This window comes from Crinia signifera, chromosome 3 (genome assembly GCF_055691185.1).
Source record: "Crinia signifera chromosome 3, ASM5569118v1, whole genome shotgun sequence".
NCBI lineage: Eukaryota > Metazoa > Chordata > Amphibia > Anura > Myobatrachidae > Crinia > Crinia signifera.
Genome location: NC_139219.1, coordinates 36,755,512 through 36,768,808, shown reverse-complemented (window position 1 = coordinate 36,768,808; position 13,297 = coordinate 36,755,512). Strand labels below are relative to the sequence as shown.

The 13,297-nt window shown below is 43.9% G+C and overlaps 1 protein-coding gene across 6 annotated transcripts in view; it reads right to left on the bottom strand.

The window, feature by feature from the left end:
* PLCB4 (phospholipase C beta 4) overlaps positions 1–13,297 on the bottom strand; it is a 305,420-nt gene that overhangs the window by 19,598 nt on the left and 272,525 nt on the right. For 4 of the 6 annotated variants that reach the window (XM_083175634.1, XM_083175636.1, XM_083175635.1 and 1 more), the window contains exons 33-34: positions 7,762–7,877; positions 7,178–7,253 (exon numbers count right to left, since the gene is read on the bottom strand). The exons of 1 other annotated variant lie outside the window; for it this stretch is intronic. In XM_083175634.1, coding sequence (XP_083031760.1) covers positions 7,178–7,253; positions 7,762–7,877 — 192 coding nt within the window. One more of the 6 variants, XM_083175639.1, reaches the window with a different exon arrangement.

Sequence of the window (13,297 nt, the reverse complement as noted above, 5' to 3'; positions counted from 1 at the left end):
TCAGCCCCATTCTAATCGTTGGTCGCGGGAGCTTGCTGCTGCGACCAGCTGATTACCTCTGCGGCTCCCCCGGCAGAGGTTCCTTCATCAGCGACCATCTCTGGAAAAGGAGACACTAAGCAATATATTGCTCAGCAATGTATTGATAGCAATATATGGCTGAGCAATATATCTCCCCCTGATATATCTTTAGTCTGATTTTTCCTAAATCAACGGGACTTGACATGGCACCCTGAAAGTTACTGATTCACTTAATTAGTCTGTAATTACTCACCTCCCAAAGCGGTCTTCTTCATCCAGGATTGGGAATCAGGTCTACTGCAACAGCAGTGAGAATGCAGTGTGTGTGTGTGTGTGTGTGCGCGAGCGTGTGTAAATGTGTGTGGTGATATGGTCGGTTGGTCGACTTAAAGATGGTCAACAGTCATTAGGTCGACACCATTGGGTCGACATACAGCAAGGTCGACAGGTGTCTAGGTCGACATAGGACAAGGTCAACAGGTGCTTAGGTCGACACAAGCTCGACATGGTCTAGGTCGACAGTCAAAAGGTCGACATGGAGTTTTTCTCTGTTTTTTTTGAGCCGACATATTAAAATATTGTGCTGAGCGTAGCGAGACACTGTGCCCGAAGCATGGCGAGTGGACACAGTGCACTTTAACATGTGTCCATGTCGACAGTGCCGACATTTGGGTCAAAAAAACCATGTCGACATTTGGACTGTCAACCTAATGTTTGTGTCGACCTTGCTGTATGTTGACCCAACGGTGTCAACCATCTTTAGGTCGACTCAATGATCCCATTCCTGTGTGTGTGCATGAGTGCCTGTGTGTGTGTAATCCCCGGTGTGGGTGCGACCCCCTACAGTATCTATTGTAAACACCAGCCAACTCACAGAGCTGGCTGATGGGAAACTACATCTCCCAGCAGCCCTTGCTCCTCCTAGCAGTCTGCAGAACTCCCATTAGCATCCTCCCCTGTGCAAAGATGGAGTTAGACCACAAGACACTTCTGGATGGGTATTTTATTCTTTAAACTCAGGCCATGAAAAACTACCAAACAAAAAAAAAAAAAGAAAATAGCAGCGCTTGTAAAAATTTGTACAATTAACTAAATATAAATTGGATTGATTTTACAATGGTAAATTTGAATTGACAAAAATACAATCTGTGATATAAAATATAAAACCGACTAGTATTGCATATGCATACCGTTAAAAACAGTGGGTACTTGTTTCCTAGCACGGCGCCCACGATTTTGATCGTAGTACATCTTATACAATCGCACGGCATGCAATGCGATTTTTAATTGTACAAGCACCCTGATGGGTGCTTTCAATGTTAAATGCACCCCCATTGGCAACCCAAAGCGTGGCGAGTGCAGAGATCCCGTGAGGGGCGGCGGTACGCGTCCTCCGACCTTTTCGTACCCCCACTATCCACGTCGGCGTGGATTTGATTTTAGATAGAGTGGCGAGCGCAGGTGAGCCCCGCAAGGGGACACGGATCACTTTACATGTATTCCGCGTCCCCTCGCGGGGCTTGCTGCGCTCACCAAGCTTCGGGCTCCTATTCCGCGTCCCCTCACGGGGCTCGCTGTGCTTGCTATGCTTCGGGCTCGGAGGCTCGCTGCGCTCGCTAAAATCAACTCAATGTCGACGTGGATAGTGGGGGTATGAAAAGGTCGGAGGATGCTTACCGCCACCCCTCGCGGGCTCGCTGCGCTTCGGGTTGGTATTGATAGTGGGGGTGGCGTTGACAATGGGGGTGCATTTAACAATGTAAGCACCCATCTGGGTGCTTGTACAATTAAAAATCGCATTGCATGCCATTTGCTGTGCTATGCGATATTTCATTGTACAAGCACTCCTGTTAATTTAACATTAATATCGCATCGCATGCATCGCATACCACTAAGTATGGTATGCAATGTGCGCCGTGCTAGGAAACAAGTACCAAACAATGTAGTATGCTGTGACACCTGTATGCTGCAATGCTGTAACCATTCTTCCTTATGCTGTTCACCTGCTACAAAATAAGAGACATAAAAGACCAAGACTTCATCTTATCCAATGTATGGGATTCCTTGTTACAATATACTGTATACAGTATCTACGCACGCACGCACGCACGCACGCACGCACGCACGCACACACACAATATTTTGTATATTTAAAATATAATCCAGTGCTACTCAATCTTACACTTTATATGGGGGGTGGGGAGGGGGCTTTGAACTGCACAGCTCAATTCTAAGCATAAGGAGAGGTGTAACCTTTTAGTTATACACAGAAACAAAATAAAAAATACATATGGACTCTCTGAATACTAAACACTGCTAATCAGAATAACTATAATAGACTGTGATATAATATAAGTGTCACACAGCTGCAGCTTCTTACTTATGTAACACTTTCACCACTGCAATGCCTTGGGGCAGTTGGCTTGTCCTGGCCTGAATGGTCCCATGCCCTAGACTTGGACTCTAGTGTTAGGGACCCACCAGATGAGGTCACCAGTGGTTGGTGGACCCCTATTTAAACTAAGTACTTTAAATTGTCTCAAATTCATTGAATTGTTACACTGCAGAGTTTGATATAAAAATTCTTATTAGCAGTGTTTAGTATTTATCGTGTGTACCAACATTTTCTTTTTATTCTGTGTGGACCATTAATACACAAGCACGCTTCATTGTTTTGCTGTTGCAAATGAAATGTACAGATGGAGCGCCTCTAGTTCTTGCCCGGGGATCCATCTGCCTGGGACGCACGCTGAAGTGGAGACAGGCAGGGATAAGGAGGATGGCGGGGCGAGGGGCACGGGAAGGGTGGCGGGGGAGGCAGCAGGCGGCTGTGAAATCTCCGTAGCCACGGGGCGCGCAAGCATCACGTGCGCGCACGCCCCTGACGAGAGCCGGCCGCTGGCGGGGGCTCCATCTGTATATTAAATGCTATGCTTCTCTGTGATATATTGGTGTAATATATGTTTTACATTGACTTTAATGTTCTAACACTGTGAATTAAAAAGTGTACATAGGTCATTCTAATTGACTCGCAAAGCTGCAAAATTCGCAGCTTTGCAAGTCATTTTAACGCAGCATGCCGCCCACATTAACGACCGCCGCTGACGTTAGCTGCTCGCCCCCTGCCCCCGCGCGATCGGTGAACCACCATGGGACTGCCCACTGTTTTCATGGGAATGCCCATGAAACGCTGGGCGCGTTCCCACCGCCACACACCAGAACTGCTGTGTGCGAGCGGAAGGTGAATTGTCCGTGGCCGGTCGCATAAATGTTTATGCGCTTGTGCTGTCGCAAAACATAGCTCCCCTGTGCGGACGGCAGGGGTGCGAGGCGGCTAGAATAAGGGCCATAAAACAAAACAAAATAGATTAAAAATGTACAACAGAAAGTCCAAATTCCATGAGCTGCCGCCGATTAGTCAATAATAAATAAATTAAAATGTTTTTAAAACATACAATGATTTGTAAACCCGTGTGAAATTGGAGAATAACGAGCTCAGATTTTAAAAATGCTAAATGAAGCTAATACCTGCTTGCAATGTGAACTGCAATTGACCTTTGACCAGATGTTTGTATTTTTACTCTACAGAATTTTTGAGAAATGTCAACTTAAAAAAAAAAGAAAGTTGACAAGTACTAAGTTTTGTTTCATTCATGTGCTGTAGTCAAAATAAAGTGTATGAATTATCAAAAAGTTTTGACACTTATTACATTACAGTGCCTATGACAAAGAGTGCTTCAGCCAATCAGCTCCAAACTGTTCATTTTTCAAACACGATACCTTGGAGCTAATTGGCTGGAGCTTTAAAACTCACAGCGTATGAAAAACCTAATTTATAAATCAGCCTCTTGTTTACTGTATAAATGCTGACATTTTCCGGTTCAATTATAATCTCGGTAACGTTTTATAGTTAGATTCTGTGTGAGTGAATATTTGGGGAAGCTCTACTAAAATGTCTGACAAAAATGATGACATGTTGCCAATAACAACCAATCAAGCTACGAACGACACAATCTAGAATGTACTATATAAATGATTGCTACAATCTTATTGCTGTGGTTAACACTTCAACAGTTCAATTTTAGGTAGATTAAAGGCCCATACACACTGGGTGACTTGGAGCTGAAAGCCGCTCAGTGTGTATGGCTGTTGTGCGCTCCTGCATCATCGCCGGGAAAGCCAGCAGGTATTACCAGCAGATGAGCTGCTTTGAGGACGGCTTTGCATAGCACTGCACTATGTAAAGTTGTACGATCCCCCCCCCGCTGACAGTGCCGGGCAGGGGGAAAGCCGCTCAGTGTGTATGCCCAGCGGTGAGCGCTGCTGCGGACCTGCTGGACCTTTACTAATACCTTTAAAAGAGTTAAGATTGGGATGAGAGACTGGTTTTACAATATTTAGCAATGGTGAAGGAAACATGGGTTGGCTTTCATAGGGAGAAAAGACCTGCTCACATGAACATGTCAAAATGCCGAACCTTAAGCCAAGCACGACAAGATTCAACAGTAACCTAAATCACAGTAGGATACTCTTGTAAGAATAGTGTTATATAACAAGAAGACAAAATGTGACCCAGCAAAGACAGGGAATGCAATACTGAATTTACAAAGCATTTAAAGATGACTTTAAAGTATGTAAAATCTAATTGTGATATGGAATGTTCCTAATAAACCAAACATGCACATTCAATGCACTTTACATATTACATAATTGTTTTTTTTTCCAAGGTCAAATTTAACCGAACAATTATTCCCCTTTGTAATTAGAGGTAGATTTTACATGCGGAAAATAAATAAATCACAGGTGCTACTTATGATTGTACAGAGTGATAGATAGAAACTGGCACCAACACGTAGAAGAGAACACAGCAAACACAAGCCACCAAAATCTTTAAAGCTTTTAATGAATGCCATACAGTACAAGCACCAAAAAATCAATGACAAAGCCTTACACCGCAGTTTTCAATATACTGAAGTCTTAAATTTATAGTAAATATTTTTCAATATTTACGTATTTCTGTTTGCACACGCAAATGCTCAGATTTATTTTTTAAATGTAAATGAACACATATGAACAAGGAGATAAAACAGCTGTACAGTGTTACCATGACGTTCCACTGCAGCTATGTAATAAAAAGTACAGTACCTCTCCCACTCCATAACTGACAGTGAAAGCCCCACCCCCTCCTATTTAAAACAGTGGGGGATGTGTCTAAACCCTTCTAAAGAGAACAAGAGGAGAGGTTGTCCATAGTGGCCAATCAAATTCCTACTATCTTTTTTTTAATAGAAAGTACCAAATGATAGCCAGTTGTCCTCTTTAGAATGTCTGATATATCTCCCCCACAGTATCTCTAATGATTCTGAAGCCATTTCAGTAACCATAACAGGTTCTGCCCTTATGTATGAATAATCCATTCCACATATTGCATTCCAGCCCAGCAAGTCTACAAAACTCTATCGGCTCAGCAATAGATGGAACTTAAGGTGCCCAATAACCTACGGGCATGATCTCCCGATCGATCTATTGGGAAATTGAAGTGGGGTATTCAATCCCAGCCGCTATTCCTGTAAGAGAAATAGCGTCCCTCGCCTATTTAATGCTGCCGTTACCGACAGTATGGAAAGCAGTTTCCAACAAAACAGATCTGATTTTTAAATAAGTCAGATTTTTTTTTGGTTGGAAACAGATGCGGATTGTCAAATTCACAGCTGTTTTTCAACAATTTGCGGCTGTTTTCGCTGAACTGTGGAGTTTTCGACACTCGACAGCCAAAACATTGAATTGCAGCTGTTGAGTTAAAGTCGAACGGAAAGAAAACGGCCCAGGATTCCACCGGTGAAATAGCGTCCCTCACCTATTTAATGCTACCATTACCAACAGTATTGAATGTAGTTTCCGACAAAACAAATCTGATTTTAAAACAAGTCAGATTTTTTTTTGGTTGGAAATGGATGCGGATTGTCAAATTCACAGCTGTTTTTCGACAATTTGCAGCCGTTTCGCTAAACAGCAGGGTTTTCGACACTCAACAACCAGAAAAACAGTGAATTCTGGCTGTTGAGTTACAGTGGAACGGAACGGGATTCCGACTATCGGGATTACATGTATGGGCACCTTTAGTTCTACATTGGCAACCTGCTTCACAAAAGTGATAAGGCATATTTAGTCAAGTATAAAAATTCCTGGGTACTTATGTAGTATCTGGGCTGCCGATTTTGTGATTGTATGCCTTACCTTAAGGCATACAATCAGATGCGATGCGATGCGATTCGATACGATTTTGCATAGGATTCAATGTTAAGAAGGTCCTGTTCATTTCCCCACTATCCAAGTGGGCATAGAGTTGATTTTATATAGCGTGGCGAGCGCAGCGAGCCACCGAGCCCGAAGCGTGGCGAGCGAAGCGAGCCCCGCGAGGGGACGCATATTTCTTAAAAAGTATTCCTTGTACCCTTGCGGGGCTCGCTACGCTCGCCACGCTTCGGGCTCGGTGGCTCGCTACGCTCGCCACAGGTTTATATCCAACTCCATGCCCACTTGGATAGTGGGGAAAGGAAAAGGACCCCTTTTTCCCATTGAATTCTATGTTAAAATGGACTCAGACCATTTTAACATTGAATCCTATGGAAAAATCTTGACCATCGCATCGCATACGATTTGGTCTCATGCGATGCGATACGATGCGATGCGATCCGATCTGATTTCTAAATCGGCAGCCCAGATACTACATAAGTACCAATTCCTGTTAGTACTGTACATTTATAGTACTTAGCGGAGTAATATATTTTCCCTTGATATATATTAAAGACAATTAATGAATTTTAATGGCTCTTTAACATACAAATAACAAGGGTTTCTTTCCTTAGCCATGCGGCCCAATTATAATGTTACGGTCTAATACTGAAAACTGCTTTGCGGCTCATTAATACAGTGATTACAGTGGGAAAAAAAATTACAAATAAAAGATTCTTCTTGCATTCAGGTGTAGATGAATAGTTATTCCAACCCATCTCTACCTGGTTGAGTGATGGAGTTTAAATCTTAGTGCAACATGTGCAGTTAGTTGCGGTCATTTTATGTTAATTAACGAGTGATCAACGTGCGAAGAGTCCGAATGAGAAGCTAAGGTGAATGATGGTTGACGTTTTCTTACCTTGGCATTATGATCTGAAGTTAAAACCTGAATTTTATTTTCTGTTTCTTTCTTCATTTCAACACAGCTATTTCCTCTAAACAGCAAAATATGTTCCATGATTAGATAGATTTCTCTACAGACTTTTTTTATACCACATATTCGATGTCATCGTTAGCCTTTTTTGCTTCATGCTATACTATTTCTTGGTTAATTTCTACATTTAGAAAAAAAAAAAAATTATATAAATATATATTTATTTATTTGTTAAACAGCAGCTAGACTAGTCTAAACGGATTCCATGGAATCGCTTAGATTATTCTGTGTCTCCCTAATTTTATTTTTAGGTGACAACTGTTATCCCATTTTATAGTAAAGGTAATGCACACCTTACAGCAAATTACCTGCGGCCCGATTGAAGTTGAATCAGACCCTAAATTCCTGCCCTAAAGAAATTTTTTATATCGTGCCCTTTTTTTGGGGGGACATTTTTAAAAATTCTGGAATCACCTGTACGGTTATTATTTATTGTGATTTATACGGTCATTATTTTTGTAGGCATTTATAGTTTTATAGCTGTTTTTACCACTGATTTTTGCTCTTACCCTTTCTTCTTGATCGCTTTGTCTAAGGTCTTCTCAAGAGACAACTTTTCTTTATCAAACTGGGCCACTATTTTGTCAGTTTGTGTGCAGTGCACCTTCTGCATAGCGCTGTGCTCCTGGAAAACAGTAGCTTTATTTGATTAGACAATTAGGTAAAACACTGGGCGGTTCACTTGATGCAGCGGAACATTCTTTATTCACTTGTATTCCGTGACCTCTTCCAAGATGGACTCTGCGGTTACATGCCGCCCCTTCCCAAGGTTGTGCAATCAAACGCAAACATGTCATCCGCTTTCAGAACATATTTCTGTTGCAGAACAAGCGGTGAAGCAATACTTGACACGGTTACAATGACTAAATAGCTGGAATAAAATAATGATTACAAAATGCTGCAATATAAAAATGTACAAACATTGGTTCTACTTTACAGACAATATTATGTTACATCAGGTGACATTTTTTTTTTTAATGATAATGTAATATACACAGTTAGTATACAGTATACACAATTTAACTTATTATCACTAAAGGTACAAAGCTCTGGGGGAGATTTCTCAAGTACAGAGTATAAATGTTGCCCATAGCAACCAACCTGAAAAGGGGGTGGGCGCTCAGGTCATGTGACATCAGACGCTCCCACCCCCGAGCAGCTGTGTGTGAAGAGGAACGCCCAGTGTTTTTAGGGAATTCCCCTGCTTCGGCCCCCATTATGCCTCTCCTGGAGCGAAAGGTTCGGTGAGTGTGAAATAACCGAATCCCCGGGGCTGCAAGCTTCTGTTATTCTTTGCTGATTTTTAATGGTTCATTATGTATACACAGATCTGTTATACACAGAGAATGCAAACAGCAGAGTTGATAATAGCATACCAATAGGCTACCAATATCTACTGTAAATTAATACAATTGTAAGCAAGTCAATGCCTTCATATGGAACTCACTGTGATGAAATCCAATAAAAAAAAAAAAAAGCATATAAACTATATACTATTGTTTAAATTCCCCATTGTGCAAATGATTGGGGAGCCCACCTGACATCAGAAGCTTTCCTCTGCTTTGATCTCCTCTCAGGGAAGGGAACCGGCTGATGTACTACTGAGGAGAACTCTGATAGGAGGATTTGGTAATGATGTATCAGTGTCGGTGATGAGGAAGAAGTAGCTGATAGCTGATTGGATGGATGCCATGGCTAACCGATAAGAATGGTGCCACCCATACATCAGATCCTCTAGTGCAAATACATCAGCAGATATCCCCACGAATTGAAAGTATAAACACATGAGCCTACTGGAGTGGACCACACTTATGTACTGGTGCAGGTGTGGGGTAAAGGAATGGTGTTACTCGGACCCAAACACAGAAAGACAATCCAATGAATTTGTATCACTTATGTGTAACCAGCCTCCCCCCATCCTCAATACCAAGGCGCCCTGGGTGGGGAAAGTGTCCTGATGACGGGCGGAGCCCGAAACGGCGTTGACCCTCAGTAAATCACGTTTTGTACCAGACCCGGAGTGACGGTGACGTCTTTGACGATTTACATACAGTGGGGTAATACCCTTCAAACGAGCACCCGGGCAAGAAACGTTTGCTGTTCCTGACAGCGCAGGAGTGCCGGGCTTCCTTCCCTTGTATATATATATATATATATATATATCTACACACACACACGACCAAATCTACGTTTAGAATACATACTCCCACATATTGGAGGAAAACATATTTATTCAAGCAACACTGGATCTGAGCATGTGAATATAGTGAATACCAGGCCAGAGAGTGGGATATGCATGGCATCCCAGCGTTTAAGATGCGACAGTCATTATACCGACCTCGGCATCCCAATACCGAAAATGCCAACAAGGGCTCGGAAGGCAGCTTGACCCTCTCCCCTCACGGCCTGATCTTAACCCTTCCTGCTACTGCCTAACCCTAACCCCCCACTTCCTAAACCAAATCCCCCTGCCTTGCAGCCTAAACCTCCCTCCCTGCAGAATAACCCTAAACCCCTCCCCGCAGCCTAACCCTAAATCCCCCCACTAGTGCCTAAACCTACCCCCCCCGCCCCACCCTGTTCCCAGCTTCCCGCACACTTACCGATTGTCGTGGTGGTGGCTGTCTGAATTCTAGCGCCTGACTCCTAATCTATTCGGAGTTACAGTGCCGGTGCTGTGTGGGCAGTCGGAATGCTAACCATCCCTTACAGATAAGACAAGTGTACGGCCGTAACAAGGGCTTGCCAGTAACTGTACAGTAAAGTACATACCAAGCCAAGAAACATCACCGGGAGGTTTATCAAACCTTCTTAAAAGGACAAGTGGAGTGTTGCCCATAGCAACCCTTTATAAAAAATATATTTGATACATGACAGCTAGAATAGGGTGACCACCTCATCCCTTTAATTCCGGACACATATTAATTACACAGGTTCTGTGGCTATTTAAAAAAAAAAAAAAAACAGTTAAAATGGAGTCTTGAAGTCAGCCAGCCACAGAACCTGTGTAATTAATATGTGTCCGGAATTAAAGGGATGAGGTGGTAACCCTAAGCTAGAATCTGGTTGCTATGGGCAACATCTCGTTTTTAGAAGGGCTGATTAGCCTCCCTCTGTTTTCCCATAGTGAATTGACGGGCTACACTCATATCATGTACACTATAGCACTGTGATGGGAACACCGGAATGCTGGGATTTCACCTCACAGCTGAACAGATTGCTGCAATTACTAAATGATCAATAATAGACATTCTGCCATTTTACTCCCACAAACGGTTATTATACTTTGCCAGGCACCGGCTGCATGTTAATCAGCTGGAGAGGTGATAAATATTCATGAGGATCTCCCACCCAGCTCTGGAAGTACCATCGCCTCTTACATCATTACTTAACCCACTGCTCCTGATTGGCTGCAGACTGTACACTGAGATAACCATATTCCCTGTTTGTACCTTTGGACAGCCTGACTTTGGCTCACAGTGGATTTATGCACCTGATAAGATGCAGTAAGAATGCTGCAATTGTCACTGGGGTCTCTGAATTTGGGAAGCATCAGCCTCAATGGCCCTGATAAATTAAATAATGTGTCTACGAATAACTTTATTTAGGTCACTGCAAACTGTCATTGTGGTCTGGGGTGGCCCTACGCGTAATTACACCTGTCTATTACATAAGGGATAGAACTGGTGCAAATGCTCTCAAATGATGTCTATGAAACTCAAGTGTACAGATGAGGTCAATGAGTGCTTAGTAGCTGTGAGTTCCGTGCATGCAATACGGGTGAAATTAGGGTGACTTGTGCTCATCTCGGCAAAGCACCAGCGTGTCCAAGAGCAGGGAAATGAATGACTGGCCTGTCAATCAAGCACAGCTGACACACCACTCTGTCCTGCTGACAGCCATGCCGACACAGGGAGTCTAACTGGGAGACATCAGATCTTATTACTTTCATACAGAAATTTGTGGACCCGTGTGTGTATATTATATACTCTTAAAGATACCCCCCCCCCCAGTGCGCCGACTCTTGTCCTGTCCCATTCTGCCCCCTGCTGTGCCACCCTCCCCTCTCTGCTGCTCTGTCCAGACAAGTAGAACTGAATGATGTAGGAGGGACTGCAGGGGAAACAGGTTGTACTTTCACGTGACGTTTCCCCAGTACAAACACCTAGACCATGAGTCCCTTTGATGAGGACCTTAATATATGCTTGTCAAATAGGATTAACATATGCGCATACAGAATCATTGTGACCCACATACTTTGTGGTCCGTAAATAACCTTTAATGTATCTCTTACCACTGCTGTGTTATTATTTTGACTAACAGGTCTGCACACGTGAGGAACCTTTGATACCCGGATGGCAGCAATTGTAAAGATGTTTTAAACATAAATGAAGGAACAATTGCTTAGCGCTGAGAGGAGACGGAGAAATCAGTAACACGTGTGCGGACCTGTGATCTGAGCCTCGCACTGCAGCAATCCATGTCATTTCAATCATAATGGTAGCAATAGAAAAGACTTCTGTGGTTGCCAGATAAAAGCAATCTCATGGCCCTTATTAAGCTATAATGATTTCCACCCACACTGGTGAGTCATCTGCAATCTAAAGCCAGCAGCTCTACTCACTGAAAACACATTTTTCCGGGGAATATATTTTGTAACCTGGTGTTAAAAGCATCTGCAAAGACTGCAGCAATATTCTGACAGGGAATGAAGATTTCAGGTGATCTGTTTCTTACCATTAAATTGCATAAGGAAAAAAAACAAACAAGAACGATTGAATTTTACAGGTTACCTTTGCCGGAAACAGTCGCGGATTTATCCTAAGGGCTGCAGCACTTGCAGCCCCCCCCCCCCCCCCCCGGGTAAAATCAGCCACCCAGTTGCAGTCCGTGAGACTGCACTGGCTGTGCTCTGATTGGCAGTGACTTCCTATTGGTCCCACTGGGAGGTGATCCTTCCCTTCCTCCAGGACTGCCAGTCCGAGCTGTGATAAGAAGTGAGCTGGCTTTCTATAGGCAGCCACTCAATGCTTTATCACGCAGCCCAAACTGGCTACTACGGGCTGCAATCTGTGCCATCCACGGAAACCGCGGATTTGTACATGCAAAATCATATTGCCGTAACTGTGCATGTGCCGGTACATGCGAATTCCCACTGCCGTAACTGTGCATGTGCCGAGACCCATGGTTGGCAGATGTCTAATTTACGAGCAAAACATAAGTAGCAGTTGCTGCTGCATGTAACCGCACCTCGCAGTTTTGCCCATTGCAGCACCATCTCCTGCTTTATCTTGTAAACGGATTTAGTGATGTAATAAAGGTCAGAACAACATATCGCTCCTTCCTTCTTTACACATACAGCATCATGGTTGTCAGCATTATCATCCTGAGGGCCGCGCAACAAGGCCAACTAAGCAACAGTTCTATCGGATGCAGGCACCAGGACATCCGGCATTCACACTGAGCGATTGTCTCTCCAATCCATCCAGAAATGACAAACTTGGCCGATAACGAGTGTGTATTCAGTGTGCATCCAACTTATGTCACCCAGTCAAAGGGGCAGATTTAATTAGGAGCTCAAGCCGGGGAAACAGGATCCCGGCAGCTTCCGTGCATTGACTGTAGAAGGCAGATTCTTCATGCAGCCGATGAAGCTGCGTCTGGAATTTGCCTATCGTCACTGGTGGATAAATCTGAATCAGACCCTGCATAGCAAACCTGTAGCACTGAAGCAATACTTGCCTCTAGTATATCACCCCATGCCTGCATACCACCCCATGCCTGCATACCATCCCCTGCCTGCATACCACCTCCTGCCTGCACACCACCCCCTGCCTGCATACCACCTCCTGCCTGCACACCTCCCCATGCCTGCATATCACCAGCTGCCTGCATACCACCCCCTGCATATCACCCCATGCCTGCATACCACCCTATGCCTGCATACTACCCCCTGCATATCACCCCATGCCTGCATACCATCCCCTGCCTGCATACCACCTCCTGCCTGCACACCACCCCCTGCCTGCACACCACCCCCTGCCT